The sequence below is a fragment of the Aulonocara stuartgranti genome (genome assembly GCF_965226115.1).
Source record: "Aulonocara stuartgranti genome assembly, chromosome: 4".
NCBI lineage: Eukaryota > Metazoa > Chordata > Actinopteri > Cichliformes > Cichlidae > Aulonocara > Aulonocara stuartgranti.
This window is the reverse complement of record NC_138942.1, coordinates 13,088,716-13,101,986: the sequence shown is the minus strand read 5'-3', so window position 1 is coordinate 13,101,986 and position 13,271 is coordinate 13,088,716. Positions and strand designations below refer to the sequence as shown.

Sequence of the window (13,271 nt, the reverse complement as noted above, 5' to 3'; positions counted from 1 at the left end):
ATACACTGCACCCAAAATATTTCATAGTTTAGCAACACTGATCAATCTAATAAAGTTAAACCTCCTCCATCCTCCCTATTCTGGTATCTTAAAGAGTACATAGCAGACATATTAAGCAACCTAACTAATAGGGTTGCAAACTCCCAGCAAAAAAAGGGAACCACCCACCCTCCACCTCGTGATGCTTAATCGACGCAATCAACTTTAATTTGATGCAGTGTGAAAAAAATGCACAGAAATAAATTATTTTTCAAGAATAATTAAATAGATTCAACATCTTTCTTCAACAGAACTGCAGACTGCACAGATGGTACCTTCCCAGAGGAAAAAGTAGTATAGCTTACTAGGGTATATTAGACTTAATAGTTACTATATCCAGTAATGGACTTCTATACATTTTACATCAGATTAAAACTTTGGCTGTCAGATAATTATTTATTAAAAGCTAGACATTTTAAAAGAGAATAAGAAAGAAAAGTATGTCTTTGTGCCCCCCTTTTCCCTGTTAATGCCCTATCGGCCCCCTGGCTAAACTTTGCTAGATCCGCCCCTGCACAGTTACCAGCCGTCAGCTACGTAGAAAAGGATCTTGGTGTACAAAGTAATATTAAATAAATTCTAACAACAGCTTAAGCTTCAACGTGCTGCTGTTGTTCAGCTGCTGGTTTCCTCTTTCTGGCGCGAAGTGGGCCAAAAACAAACAAGAGAGACGGACTCGTGACAGAAAAGCCAATAGGCTGATCATTGATCCGTTTCATGATTGAAGTAGCAGCAGGAGAGGGAGAGAGAGAGGCAGTCGCTCCATATATCGGTTGTTAAGCTTAACACGGGGATGCTTTGCAAACATTCAGAGATGAACTTACACACTTGCTTTACTTCTCTCTGGGATAACTTCCTCAGAGATGAAATGCCAGATTGGTAGCGAGGCTACAAATACACACAGCCGCTCTATCACGTGACGCATACTGCTCCGACGTGCTACGGTTATGAGCCGAGTTAGGCCATGTCACAAGTTTTGTGAGGTGCTTTTTTGATATTTAATGGATCGGATTACATTTTTTATTTCTCTCCGATACCCGATCAGTAATTTACGTCAGTATCGGACCGATACGTACCGGTAATATCGGATCGGTCCATCTCTATTAGTAACACAATCTGCTCTGCAAATGTGAATGGAAGGGTAATCCTACTGTTGAAAGTGAAAATATAACACCAAAGCAAGCACATCACAATGTTTTTTCAGATCATCTCATCTCAGGTCATCTCATTCTGGTTTCCTGACAGACAGTGAGTTCACTGTACTCAAATGGCCTGTGCAGTCACCAGAACTCAATCCAATAATGCTACTCTGGGATGTGTGGAGTGGGAGATTCACAACATGGATGTGCAGCTGACAAATCTGCAGCAACCATGCGATCATGTCAGTGTCTGGTGAGTGCATTGTGGATACTGCACTAGTTAAAATTTGGCACGTTTCACCGATTTCACTGACCTGCATGAAAGGCAGATACTTTTTGAAAGCAATAAATACGAACACATTTCATATCTCGTCTTTCTAAAACTGGAATTTGGTTGGAATTTGCAATGTGTGGCCTTCTATTTTTACTGATACTTTTACACAGGGATGGAATAGGAAAGAAATTGGCCAGATTGAGATTATCATCAGTCGGATAAACAACAGGGAGCAACATGTTCCTGTCGGTTTAACTTTGGCACAAAGACTAGACACTGGGTAAAACAGCCTAACATCTGTTATATTACAACCTGGGCTGTGCCCAGCTGCATCTAGCTCTAAGCGGGGACTCTATGCCAATCTCTGTTGCTAATAATGGTGAATTATTTTCAAACCGTTTAAAAGAATATTGGTGGATCTGTGTATCTTTAGATTGAGGCAAGTTTGCAATTTCCAGTCTTTGTGCTGGACTATTTATCTGTTTAAGGAAAAACCTTCAACAATGATTAAAAAAACAAGCTTGATTTTTGGCAAAAAATTATGTACTTTTAGATATTTAAAAAAATCCCTTCGAGATCTCCAAAGCTCAGTTTAGTTTGACACCCCCACCAAAATGACTTTGCTAGAGCACTTAACGTTACAGTGAGTAGGAGGCCCCACTAATTCTGAACAGATGCTACTTTCTGTATTCTAATCTGTGACAGTATGCAGCAGCTCTGCTTTTGTTATCTATTATCTTTCCTCCATTATAACCACGGCTTCTTCAACACATTGAAGAATTCTGAGGAAGCCTGTGTATTCTCACACTATGAAAACTCACCACAAAGATAAACACGTATCTACTTCTCCTTGACACTTCAACTTTTCAAATACTTCTGATTAAATTTTACTGAGCTGAAGTGCCTGATGGTTTGAGTAAGACCTTAGAAAGTTGATCCATGTAGAGATGCACCAAAGATAAAGCCCATTTTCAATCCAGCTATCCCAAGGGGTGGAGCGTACGATTGCCAGTAAAGTGTTCTCACTCCCACCTCTATGTTCATCATCCCTCACAGCTCCTGCCACAATGCCTCAAATCTTATCTGCAAGCCAGTCTGCCTGCCTGTGAGAAATTGGATCAATCAGCTAGCTGCTCTGGGTGATCCACATTTCCCTAATCTCGACTGTCCCGTCTTTCTTTAAAATGGATTAAAGCTCGCTTTTACTGAAAGCGGGTCACAAGGAGGAGTCTCCATTTTGGACATGGCTGTTAAATGAGACCGATTTGGGGCTCAGAGCGGCTCTGCTCAAAAGCCCAATTTAACATGCAACCGAATTGTTCTGCTTAATGCCTTCAGTGATTTTTATATAAGATTAACTGTATTAGGTGTGACAATAAAACAAAATATAGCACTTTAAAGTGAAGTGAGGTTATACATTGAGAAATAAGACCCTGAGGAGAGACATTTAAAGGGAACTGATGTATGGTGCAGGAAGCCGCAATCATTTTGTTCCAAGAATCACAAGCCAGCTTTCACTTTCAAAAGAAGAAGAATTATATGTAAGAGAGTTACCACTGCTGTATATTGGAGGCACACATTTTTATCGAGTATGGCTCCCATGTTTTCTCATCCATAATTTTGCGGAAGCACTGAAGAGCCCTTAATATTGCAACCTGAACACTGAATATAAGGATGAAATATAGATTGCTGTGAACATTCAAAGCCTCAATAGCAAAGGGAAAATTGTCTTCCTTATCAAATATTTCCTTCTATGATGCATGATAATCCCTCGCAGAGTGTAAGAGTGCATATTTTGTGATTAGAAGAGCCTTACAAAGCAATCAGTAGAGCTAAACAGCTCCTACTGTAAATCTCAACCCTCACTGGAGCCCCGGGGAAGTAGAGATTGGTTGTTCTCATTCCCATTTACTTTACTCGACAGATATGATATTAACTCAGAATGTGAAATGCAAAATAGAAAAGGAAAATAGTCTTTATATTAAAGCAAATTACTGAAATAATTAACTTTAATCCAATAAAATATCAATGAAAGGTCAAGAACACAACCAAACACAAGTTAAAGCACCTTCAGATTTGCAGGAGTACCCGTCAGTAAGCTCATCAGCTCTGTAAGTAGAGTACACTGCATCAAACTATAATTTTACAGAGAATGCTTTTGTATCCCCGGGGGAACATCTAAGCTTCTCATGCAGCCATAGTATACAGTACATCATGCTCTAGGATCAAATCAATACCAAGATACCTCAGAGAGCATCAGTAGCAAGGATGCAGAATCACCAAAGCCAAATCCCATTTACTTCCCACAGCACAAAAGCACTACACCCTTTTCCAGGTTATTTGCTCTACCAAGCTCAAAATAATATAGTACAACACAAGGGCCCAGAAATATATACAGCCTATTATGAAGGCCATAATGTTTTAGTTTGCGTGTGAAACTGCTTTAGAGAGGTGTCGATCCAACCTCATTTTTGAGGCTACAGTTTGTGATGCTGCTGAATATTGCATGACAAAGAGAAATGTTTGTGGTGATAAATGTTGTCAGGCACATTTATATCAATGAAGGTATAAACTAACAGAGCTTTCCCTATGACCATTACACCAAATCAAGACCTTACTTTCTAACCAAAAATGAGGAAATATGCATCTTTTTATATTTACATGATCACTAATCTGTTTGTGTTCATACATTAATACAATATGTGTGCACATCAGGACTTTAAGAGCACGTGTGATACCGACACCACCATGTACACAAACACACACATATAGTGGAGATAGTGAGACTGAGCGTGATCGAAAGAGCAGAAGCTTAGCATCCATTAATGCACTGCAGATGGGAGTTAATCCTCTCCCTGCTCATTGTGATTATTGCTTCTTGCAAGGCCCTTTTCTGATGCCTTTGCACTCTTCCTTTCCCACATCAACCCTAAGCCTCCCAAACAACTTCCTCGAATGCAGGTCAGGACTTGTACAGAAACAATCCCTATTTACAAATCCTGAGACAGCAGGCACCTCAATTCCTTTACTGTGACAAAAAGTGGATACAGACCCCCTGTGGGGTGGTGCTGCTGCATTGAGACAGATGCACGGCCCATTAAAGTGGAGGAGCTGCGGTGTTTATCAGCTGTAAAACACAGCTTTATCGTTATGCTTCTGCCATCATCAGATTGTTGGTAATTGGCAGTAATATATGAAGCATTTTCTCTGCAGAATTCTTTTTCGTATTTTTACACAACTCTGATACACACTTTGCCAGTTCATCCCACAATTACTCAGCTGTTATAAACAAAGCATTTGAGAACACAACACGTTTGATTTTTATGATTCTACAATTGCAGAAATATAGAGCAGAGTTTGGCAGGGTTCTCTCACCAGATTGTTGATGTTACCCAGTGTGCGATTGGCATTGTAGAGTGAATAGTTCATCTGGTACACCCCATCGTTGGTTTCACTGTTCCCATAGAAACCCACTCCAACAGCAGAACTGGGGAAGACAGAAATTCATACAAAATAAATCAATAAAAGAAAATATTGGTATGTATGGGGTCATTACAGTGGAACTAAGATGAATGCCATTAAGTTAAAAAAGAAAAAGAAAAGGGATGTAAGTTTTAAACAATGCTGCATGTGTTAATGTAATATTATCAAAGAGTATAATTTGTTCTGCTTTGATTTGTTCTTTTCCCTCACTACATTATGTGCAGAAAAAAAAAAAAAATCGCAGCAGATTATAAAAGTGCATTTTATATTCTTCCTTTCTTCAGTTTCCATCTGCTTTGCTTATTGTTATCTTTACCTTTTGCACTTTACCTGAAAATGACTTTTCAGTACAAGTAAAAGCTTTTCAACTAAATATACAGTACTGTGCAAAAGTTTAAGCCCCTGCTTACATTTTGCTAGCAAAGCAGGAAATGGGTGCTGTGATTTGTTAAAACGTGCAATCACAAATGGAAATACAGTATATAAGGGAAACAGACTTTCTTGTAATTTCTCTAAGCAGTCTTCAAGAACAGTTCTCCAGGCTTCTTGAAAGACATTTAAAGCTCTTCTTTGGATGTTGGCTGCATTTTGTTCCATTGTCTGTCAAGATGATCCCTCACTGCTTCACTAATGTTGATGTCTGCATTCTGGGTAGGCCAGGCATGCTTCTGCTGCATTGGGAGTGTGTTTAGGATTGTTGTCAATTGGATGCTTTCCAGACTGCATTGGGCATCGGATCAACATGACGGTACTTTTCCGCACTTGCAATTCCATCAATTCTAAAAACTGTACTGATGACATAAATACTGATGACTAATTAAGAAAAAAAAATTCAAATTTGGATTCATCCCTCAGCAAGGCCCAAGTCTTACTGAGCTGTAGATATGTTTTTCAGTCCTTCTACTTCTTCTTGTGTCTTCCATTTGTTCAGTTACCTCAAACTTTTTAAAGACACATTACATGCTATGCCAAGTTTTTGACCAATAGCTCTTTGGGAATCAAGTTTTCTGTTATGTGTAGACACAGCACTAATTAATCCCATTAATTCATTGCAAAATATTACAAGAAAGTATGGCTCCTTTGAAGCTATATATGTGTAAAGAAAATGGTGGCTGACTTGTACAATATAATGAAATGTTTTGTTTGATATTCAAGCAGGTATGTAAATGGAATATAAAATCCCTTTTTCTTACCTACATTTAGCCTTTTGAAACTACGCCTCAGCCCCTGTAATAGGGAGGATTAGTGTCCTAACCGACAAAGAAAATGCACCCCTACTGCTAACAGTCTACAGTTACATGAGCAGTGTTACAGTTCTCCAGTAGGTAATAGTAATCCCTGTATATAGACATGAGTAACATGTCCAAATACATTTTGGGGGTGCATGGAGGGATAGAGTCATCAGTCACACCACAGACAGCACAAGTGCAGAGCTGGACTCCTTTCTTATATCATATGCACACACACGCACACGCGCGCACACACACACACAGGTAAACGCAGTCCTTGTTAACTCTCACAGTGACTCATCCTGAGAAGTTTTAACACAATCTGTGCTGCAAAATTACAAATCACATAAACAAACAGTCAGATAGGCATATGGCACGGCTAACAGCCTCCGCAGTGAGACAAAATTAAGTCAGAAGAAGTTAGTTAAACTTCTGTGACTTCTTATTTTATCTTACACTCTAATGCATCTTGTCAGGTTGGGCATGTGAAATAAATCATTACGTGCATGCGCCTGCCTCCAAAAGTGTGTCATTGAATGTTTTGCCATTAATGTAAGTTGTGTAGTGAGTTTTAAATCAAAAAGTGAGTATCAAATAAAACAAGCAATTTAAAATAATGATCTTCACATGAACGCGTAATTTTGCCATTTCACATGAATGGCTGTCCTGTGTCGATCTTCACTGGTCTTCAGCACTGTAAAAGTAAGTTAACCGACTGGTTTTTAGTCTTTGCCTAGGTTTTTTCTTTTTTATAGACTGTTCACAGACAAAAGCTCAGTAGGTGTCTAGCTTTCATTTACTGCAACTAAAACCAGAATGTGTTCTCACAAAAGCACAAAGAAGTGACAATGACAGAAAAAAATCTCTCTTCTGCACAAGGACAAAACTAACAAAAAAGGAGTAATTTTGAACAGGAAATAGATATTTGTAGAACAATAGCGTGGGGAGTTCTGAAAGAAAAACCACTCATTTAGGTCCATACATTTTTAGACAATGAGATTTCTCTTTGTCATTTTGCTCCTGTACTGTACACCACCACAGTACATCACCTGCTGGGGAGGAAACTGAAGACTTCTCATAACATCCTGAAAGACGCTGCTTTGAAAGGCTGGTTATGCATTTCCAAATGAAATTAGATTTAGTTACGTCAGTGGACTGAAGAGCCTTTGCATGAAAAGAGCAAAAATAATTAACGTCATTAACTTCTTTCATTTCATTTGACATTGTTCTCCTAACTTAGTTCAGTACAGGTTTGAAAAGGAGATTTAACATTAAAACAGCTATTTGTACAATATAGTTAACACGTGTATGAAAAGAAAAGCTCAAACATAAGCTTCACCTTTGTCTCACTGTTGTTTTGATCGAATGGCTGACTTTAAATGACTGAAGCAACAAAAACATCAGATTTCATTCAACTGTGAACAGACTTTTAGAGGGCACTGTTTCTTTTTGTGTTTGCCAGAATCCTGCTGCTGTTATATTGTAAGTAATAAAACCCACTGCCTGTTTCTTCGCTACTAAACTAGCTCCCTCTGGTTAGGACAGGGGGCACTGGGGACACAATGTGTAACAACCACAATCTGAAATGGTGTCGATGTTGTTTAGTGAATTACAACATTTTCAGCTGTTTTTTTTTTTAAATAAATAAATAAATACAATTGAATGACCTTACTTCAGACTTTTCAAGACATCTGTGTTCCAGCTGATGTGTAGTGGTCTGGACAATAAGCACTTCATTAACCCCGTGGCCATCCTAGTGTCACATCAGCCACAATAAAGGGGCGACTAATGACACAGTAATAAAACAGTAATGAGACAGGACATTATGGGGCAGTGAATCCTCCAGGGAGGCATTTGTGTTTTGTGGTTGTGGAAAAAGGTTCTCTGCAGCAGTAGGTGTTTAATAGAAACCAACACACTAAGATATAAAACCATAGAGAATGTGCACACCAGGATATTTGGCTTTGTTCCTCTAAGAACGGCTCACGTCACAGACCGTACAGCAACTAAACGCTTGTACATTAGTATTCAAAGCTTAAGCTGAACAAATGGTTGGACTGGATGAACAAGTAATAACAGAACAATGCCTTGATTCTGGAGAGACCAGCACACTGCACCTATAATAAAGTGGATAACGGAGGCTAACAACGGAGGAAAGGGATTTTTCAATGTTAGATTTATTTTCTAACCATAATTTACCCAATTCATCCTCCTGGGGTCAGGAATAATCATCCGCAGAGGTTCAGCAGCTCTTAAATCCCTTTTTTCTATTTAGGTTCTACAGCACAACTGAAATCTAATTCATTGCGAATATCACGCCAAGTTAAAAGCTGGAAAATGAATAGGGTTCTCATGAAATATAAATAGCTCTTTCTGATATGACATGAAAGTACAATGAAGTCTCTATTTTATGTAATAAACAACCCATGATATACAGCAGAGGACAAAAAAAAAAAAAAAAAAAAGCTGGACAGTTAGTGCCTTTTTAAACAAGGGGTTTTTCTGTCTCACTGCGTGTCTGCCTTTGCTCTGAAATATGTAACAAACACGCTCTCAGATGAAATGATCATGCCACAGCTGGAAAAAAATGACTGCACCATAAAACAAAAAATACGTCAAATAGAACATCTTCATAATCTCTTATTTGCAAGTACAATTTGATGTAGAATAAGTAGAGTTCACTGAAAGTGCACTTTTACTCTGCTCAATCTAAAGTCATTTCAATATCATTTTTATTCATGGATATATTATTTAACTGGATGTCGTATGCAGCACTCCCTTTGTTAAAATGAATGTAATCCACTGTAACGAGCTTGTATACACCAGAGCTTCTTTGCTAACCCGTGTCATGCCCAGTCACTTAGTATTGCAGAACAACCGTGTGTGCTTTGGTAGTGGCTGGATATGAACAGAGAAAGTTAACAAAGTTAAAAAACCAAAACTGTCACAAGCTTAAGTGGATCTTTACATAAATTCAATCAAGCTTTTTAGAGAAGTAATTTGATTACTGCCAAAACATCTTTTTCCAAGTGTATTAAATCTTATGCAAAAGGGCAATTATGTCAGGGACGGTGGCTCTGCAGGTCTTCTGGATGCTCCCTGCCTGTTAATGCTTGGCAGTACAACCGAAAACTAAATAAGAGCCAAATTCTTGGCTGCAAAAATCTGGTAAGGTAGAATATTTAACCGTACCTGCTATGACGTTGTCACTCAGAAACTGAGCAGCTAAACCTGTTGTGTTTGTACACCACACATGGAAAGAGCTGAAACTTTGCAGCAAGCAGAATCAGTGGGGCTCTTGTTCCTGCAGCCTGCAATACTGTCAGTTTTATCCTAACCTCACAAATCAATAACATAATAAAAATGCATGAAGCTGCTGAAAGTAATTTAAAGCATATTAGAATGTGAGCATAACTTCCTTTACTATTAGCTACATATTCAACAATAGCAATGCAGTTGTTCTCAGTTCATTTTGACTCACCATATGATGAGACCTGTGATGACGGCAACCCAGGTGACACAGCAGGTATCAGGCCTTTTGGTGTCTTCATCGATGTCCCTGCGGCAGCAGCACAAGCACACCACGTATACTGCCAGAACCAGCAGGCTCACCCCAAGACCAACTGCACCAACACATGCTAGAATTATCAAAGACTGACGCAGAAGTGTGGAGAGGAGGAAAAAAAAGTGCCAGAAAAACAGAGATGCCATCTGTTAAAGTCATGATTAAGATGTGATTTCACCCTGAAAAATATGTCAAGAGCTTTTCAGCAGACTGCTTCTGCAAATATCAAAAGAGTCAAACAGTATGTGTGGTCTGAGAATGTCAGACTAGCTGACTCTCAACACCCGAAAGGTCGCCTGACAGCCCATCAGTATCAACCAACACTTGTGTGTAGAGATATTTCTAAGGTGGAGTTTAGCCATCTCACTTATATCATCAGCATTAACACTACTGATTGCTGCATGCAGCAAAGAGGGCTAAAGAAACTGGGTAAACCTTGATAACCTTGAAGTGGCATAGCAAAATATGGACTGTGGCTCAGAGGAGAACAGAAATGATTCAAGGCTGTAGGGAGGAGGTGTCATGTGACACAAAAGCCTTTCATTAAGTCTTGTGATTTCTGAGTGAACAAAATATTTGAAGCTGGAAGGACAGATAGAAAAGGGAAACCACTGATGGAGAAAAAGCACAAAACTTTGTTTTTTTTTATTTTGTTCCCAGTTTACAGGCACACTGTAGATGAATCAATGCATATAGCATCTTAGCATTGTCAGTCAATCCGTCTATACACCACCATCATAAAAACCCCTAAACATTTTAAAGTCTTTATACACTACACAATAGTACTGGGATTGACAAATATTAGCAGCCTTCTCTTAGTGTTAGAACAAAAGTATTAAGCCCAGAAAATCTCCAGCGTTCGTCACTGCTGAGAACATTTTGCAAGTTCAAAAGCATAACATCTGAACTCTTGGTTAGTTTAAAACAATCACAAGAAAAGCAAGACCTTGATTTTACTTGCAAATATTAAGTGCTGGAAGTTTTAATGCCCACAAGTTCACAATGTCTCTTTCCGGCTGACTAAGCAGAGCTATTCTATGACTACAATGTCTGTGACTAATTATTCCATTTGGAGGCACTGACACTGTAACCGAATTTAAATGATATTATTTTGCATATTCTACCAAGGTCCTTCATTGTTCAAACTCTGTTCCGAGCAAAGCCATTCTGAACCCTATTTGGGGTTTTTTTCTGCAAACAAGTAAGCTAGCATTTGATACATTTCATTTACAAACTAGGTTATCAGATATTCAACCTGACATAGAGCAACTTGAATCATAACAAAGAGGACCAAAGAATTGCAGCACAATAAAAATTTTCTGTAGCTTATTGATGCAAACTACTTTAAAGCCTTCATTTAAAAAAATAAAATAAGTGACTCCAAAGCAAACCAAACACTCAACACTGTAACATTATTTAAACTAAATAGGCAGTACAATAACGGTGCCAGCTAAGCTGTTCCACCTTAGCTCGCTTCCTGGCTGAGCATTTAATCCGATAATGTCCTTCTTGTTTTTGAGGACACTGTTGGTGAGTCCTGTGTTGCTGTGTAGTCCTTGATGGTTGGCTGTCACTAGAACTCAGTTCAGGGCCCCCATAAATATGGTGCTGCTAGTTCCACTCATTCCTCTAATTTTCCACTCAATTGTTTTGTAATTAGACATTTAGGCACATAAATTTCCACTTAATGCATTGCCACAATAAGGCAACAGATGCATTAGAGGGGGGAAAAGTGAGACAGAAAACAATTATGGTACGGTCATTCATCACAAGGTCATTTATCTTTTATCTTCCAAAAGGAGTGTTTGTATAAAGTAGGTGTAAGTGTGCCTGCTTAATTTAATTAAAAAAGCAGACAAGAAGCCTTTAAAATGCATTTGTAGCTGCTCTGAATTTTCCACTTTTCCCTAAAAAACAAAAAACTAAAACTAAACAAAAAAAGGCAGACCAGCGTGTCAAATGAACACTGGTAATTACTTCCAGGTTCCAAAGAAAAGACTCTGCAAGAGCTTTAGACTATCTATGATTTGTCAGTGTAATGTGACACTGCTGGGATTCAATGATGGACCTCAACAGAAGACTATAGTGAAGGACCAACAGGGGATGTCTCTTGGTGATGAATTTTCAACTCATAAACAACCCGGGGTCAAAGGAGGATGTAATGCTAGTTTTGGAGTGCTTTCTGCATTTGTTTTAGAACACGGTGCAGGAAATAAGTGGTGTAGGAAGCTTGTTTTTGTATGATAAACTAATATGTTAATAAATATTATTTTTAATTAGATCTGTAAAGAGTACTTTTTGCCACAAAAGAAATTAGCCGACCACAAGTTTTTTTTTGCTGTCATAAATTAACTAATGCAACGTTCATTGTCTGGCTAATATGAATTCATCATGAATTATTTGAATTAAAATCAAATCTGTCAACCCATCCTCACTGCAGTTGATAGGAAAAACGCTGTCATCGCTCTCGTGGTGTTGCTTCTACTATAGTTTTCTCCATGTTTTTTAAGAGGTTATAGGAGTCCAAACATACAGCTGATTAAATGTACAAATGAAATTGTATTGGACCAGTATGACAAAAAATATAATCTATAGAACCTGTCTTAATTCTGTATCACACAGAAAACACACATACCGGAATACTGTTGTTTACTACATGAGCCAGCTTAGTTAATACAGGTCATGTGTCCTATCATGTGAGAACTGCAGGACGACGTCGGTTCTTAACGCTCCAATATCTGGATCAAACATTTGAGGGAGACACACTGGTGGCTCTCAGAGAGGGTCAATAGAAAAGCTACATGTAACCGAAGCAGACTGCCTAGTTTTTGTGTAACGGCATATCTAAATATGCCTACTACTGCTTTTGAAAGTCTCTGATGGACAACAGCCCTGATTTTCTAGTGAGATTATTTTGAAAATACGTGCGCCTCTACCCACAACTACAGTTACCAACCTGCTGATAGCTCGCCTCCTCCGGTTTGAAAGTGCTGTCGACCGTCTGGAAAAAGAAATTGAAGTGAGGGAAATTGTGCAGCCAGTAAGTCCACCATGGAGCAACATAATCAGTCCTTGCAGTAGCCATTACTACGTCGTGGAAAAGTCAATCCGCCAAAACCACTGACGACGGGCTTCCTTCAGAGATGTTGGCACTGAAATATTCCTGGGTTTGATGAAAAGCAAAATAATGATAATAAAAAACTGAAAATAATAAATAAACTAACTAAATAAATAAAATATAAAAGATGCACTACCCATAGACTTCCAATCTGTGAAATTACCACAAAGTCTCAAAGCGGAACTTCTTCTTTTGGCTGAGTATCACTATTTTCCACCTCGGCTCCCATAGTTGTGAATGAACTGCTGTCTTACAACTAGGGAAAAAAAAACATATACACTGTGGGCCAAACATTTGCATCCCAGACAAGGGATCGTGTGACGACATAAACCTGCCTCCTTCAGAAGGCGTGACAACTTACTAAGTCGAGTAGGAAAGGCCCACGCCCTTAACGCACAACACTTAAGTATCCCGTTGACCTCCA

General features: G+C 38.7%; 1 protein-coding gene across 3 annotated transcripts in view; it reads right to left on the bottom strand.

Annotated features, from left to right (window-relative positions):
* LOC309705766 (protein tweety homolog 2-like) overlaps window positions 1-13,271 on the bottom strand; it is a 27,220-nt gene extending 13,949 nt beyond the window's left edge. Inside the window, exons 1-4 of one of the 3 annotated variants that reach the window (XM_082531752.1) lie at window positions 13,011-13,219; window positions 12,686-12,892; window positions 9,646-9,818; window positions 4,828-4,939 (exon numbers count right to left, since the gene is read on the bottom strand). In XM_082531752.1, coding sequence (XP_082387878.1) covers window positions 4,828-4,939; window positions 9,646-9,818; window positions 12,686-12,814 — 414 coding nt within the window. In that variant the 5' untranslated portion in view covers window positions 12,815-12,892; window positions 13,011-13,219. Of the gene's footprint in view, window positions 1-4,827; window positions 4,940-9,645; window positions 9,819-12,685 lie in introns of all 3 variants that reach the window. The other 2 variants (XM_082531751.1, XM_082531753.1) reach the window with 2 other exon arrangements.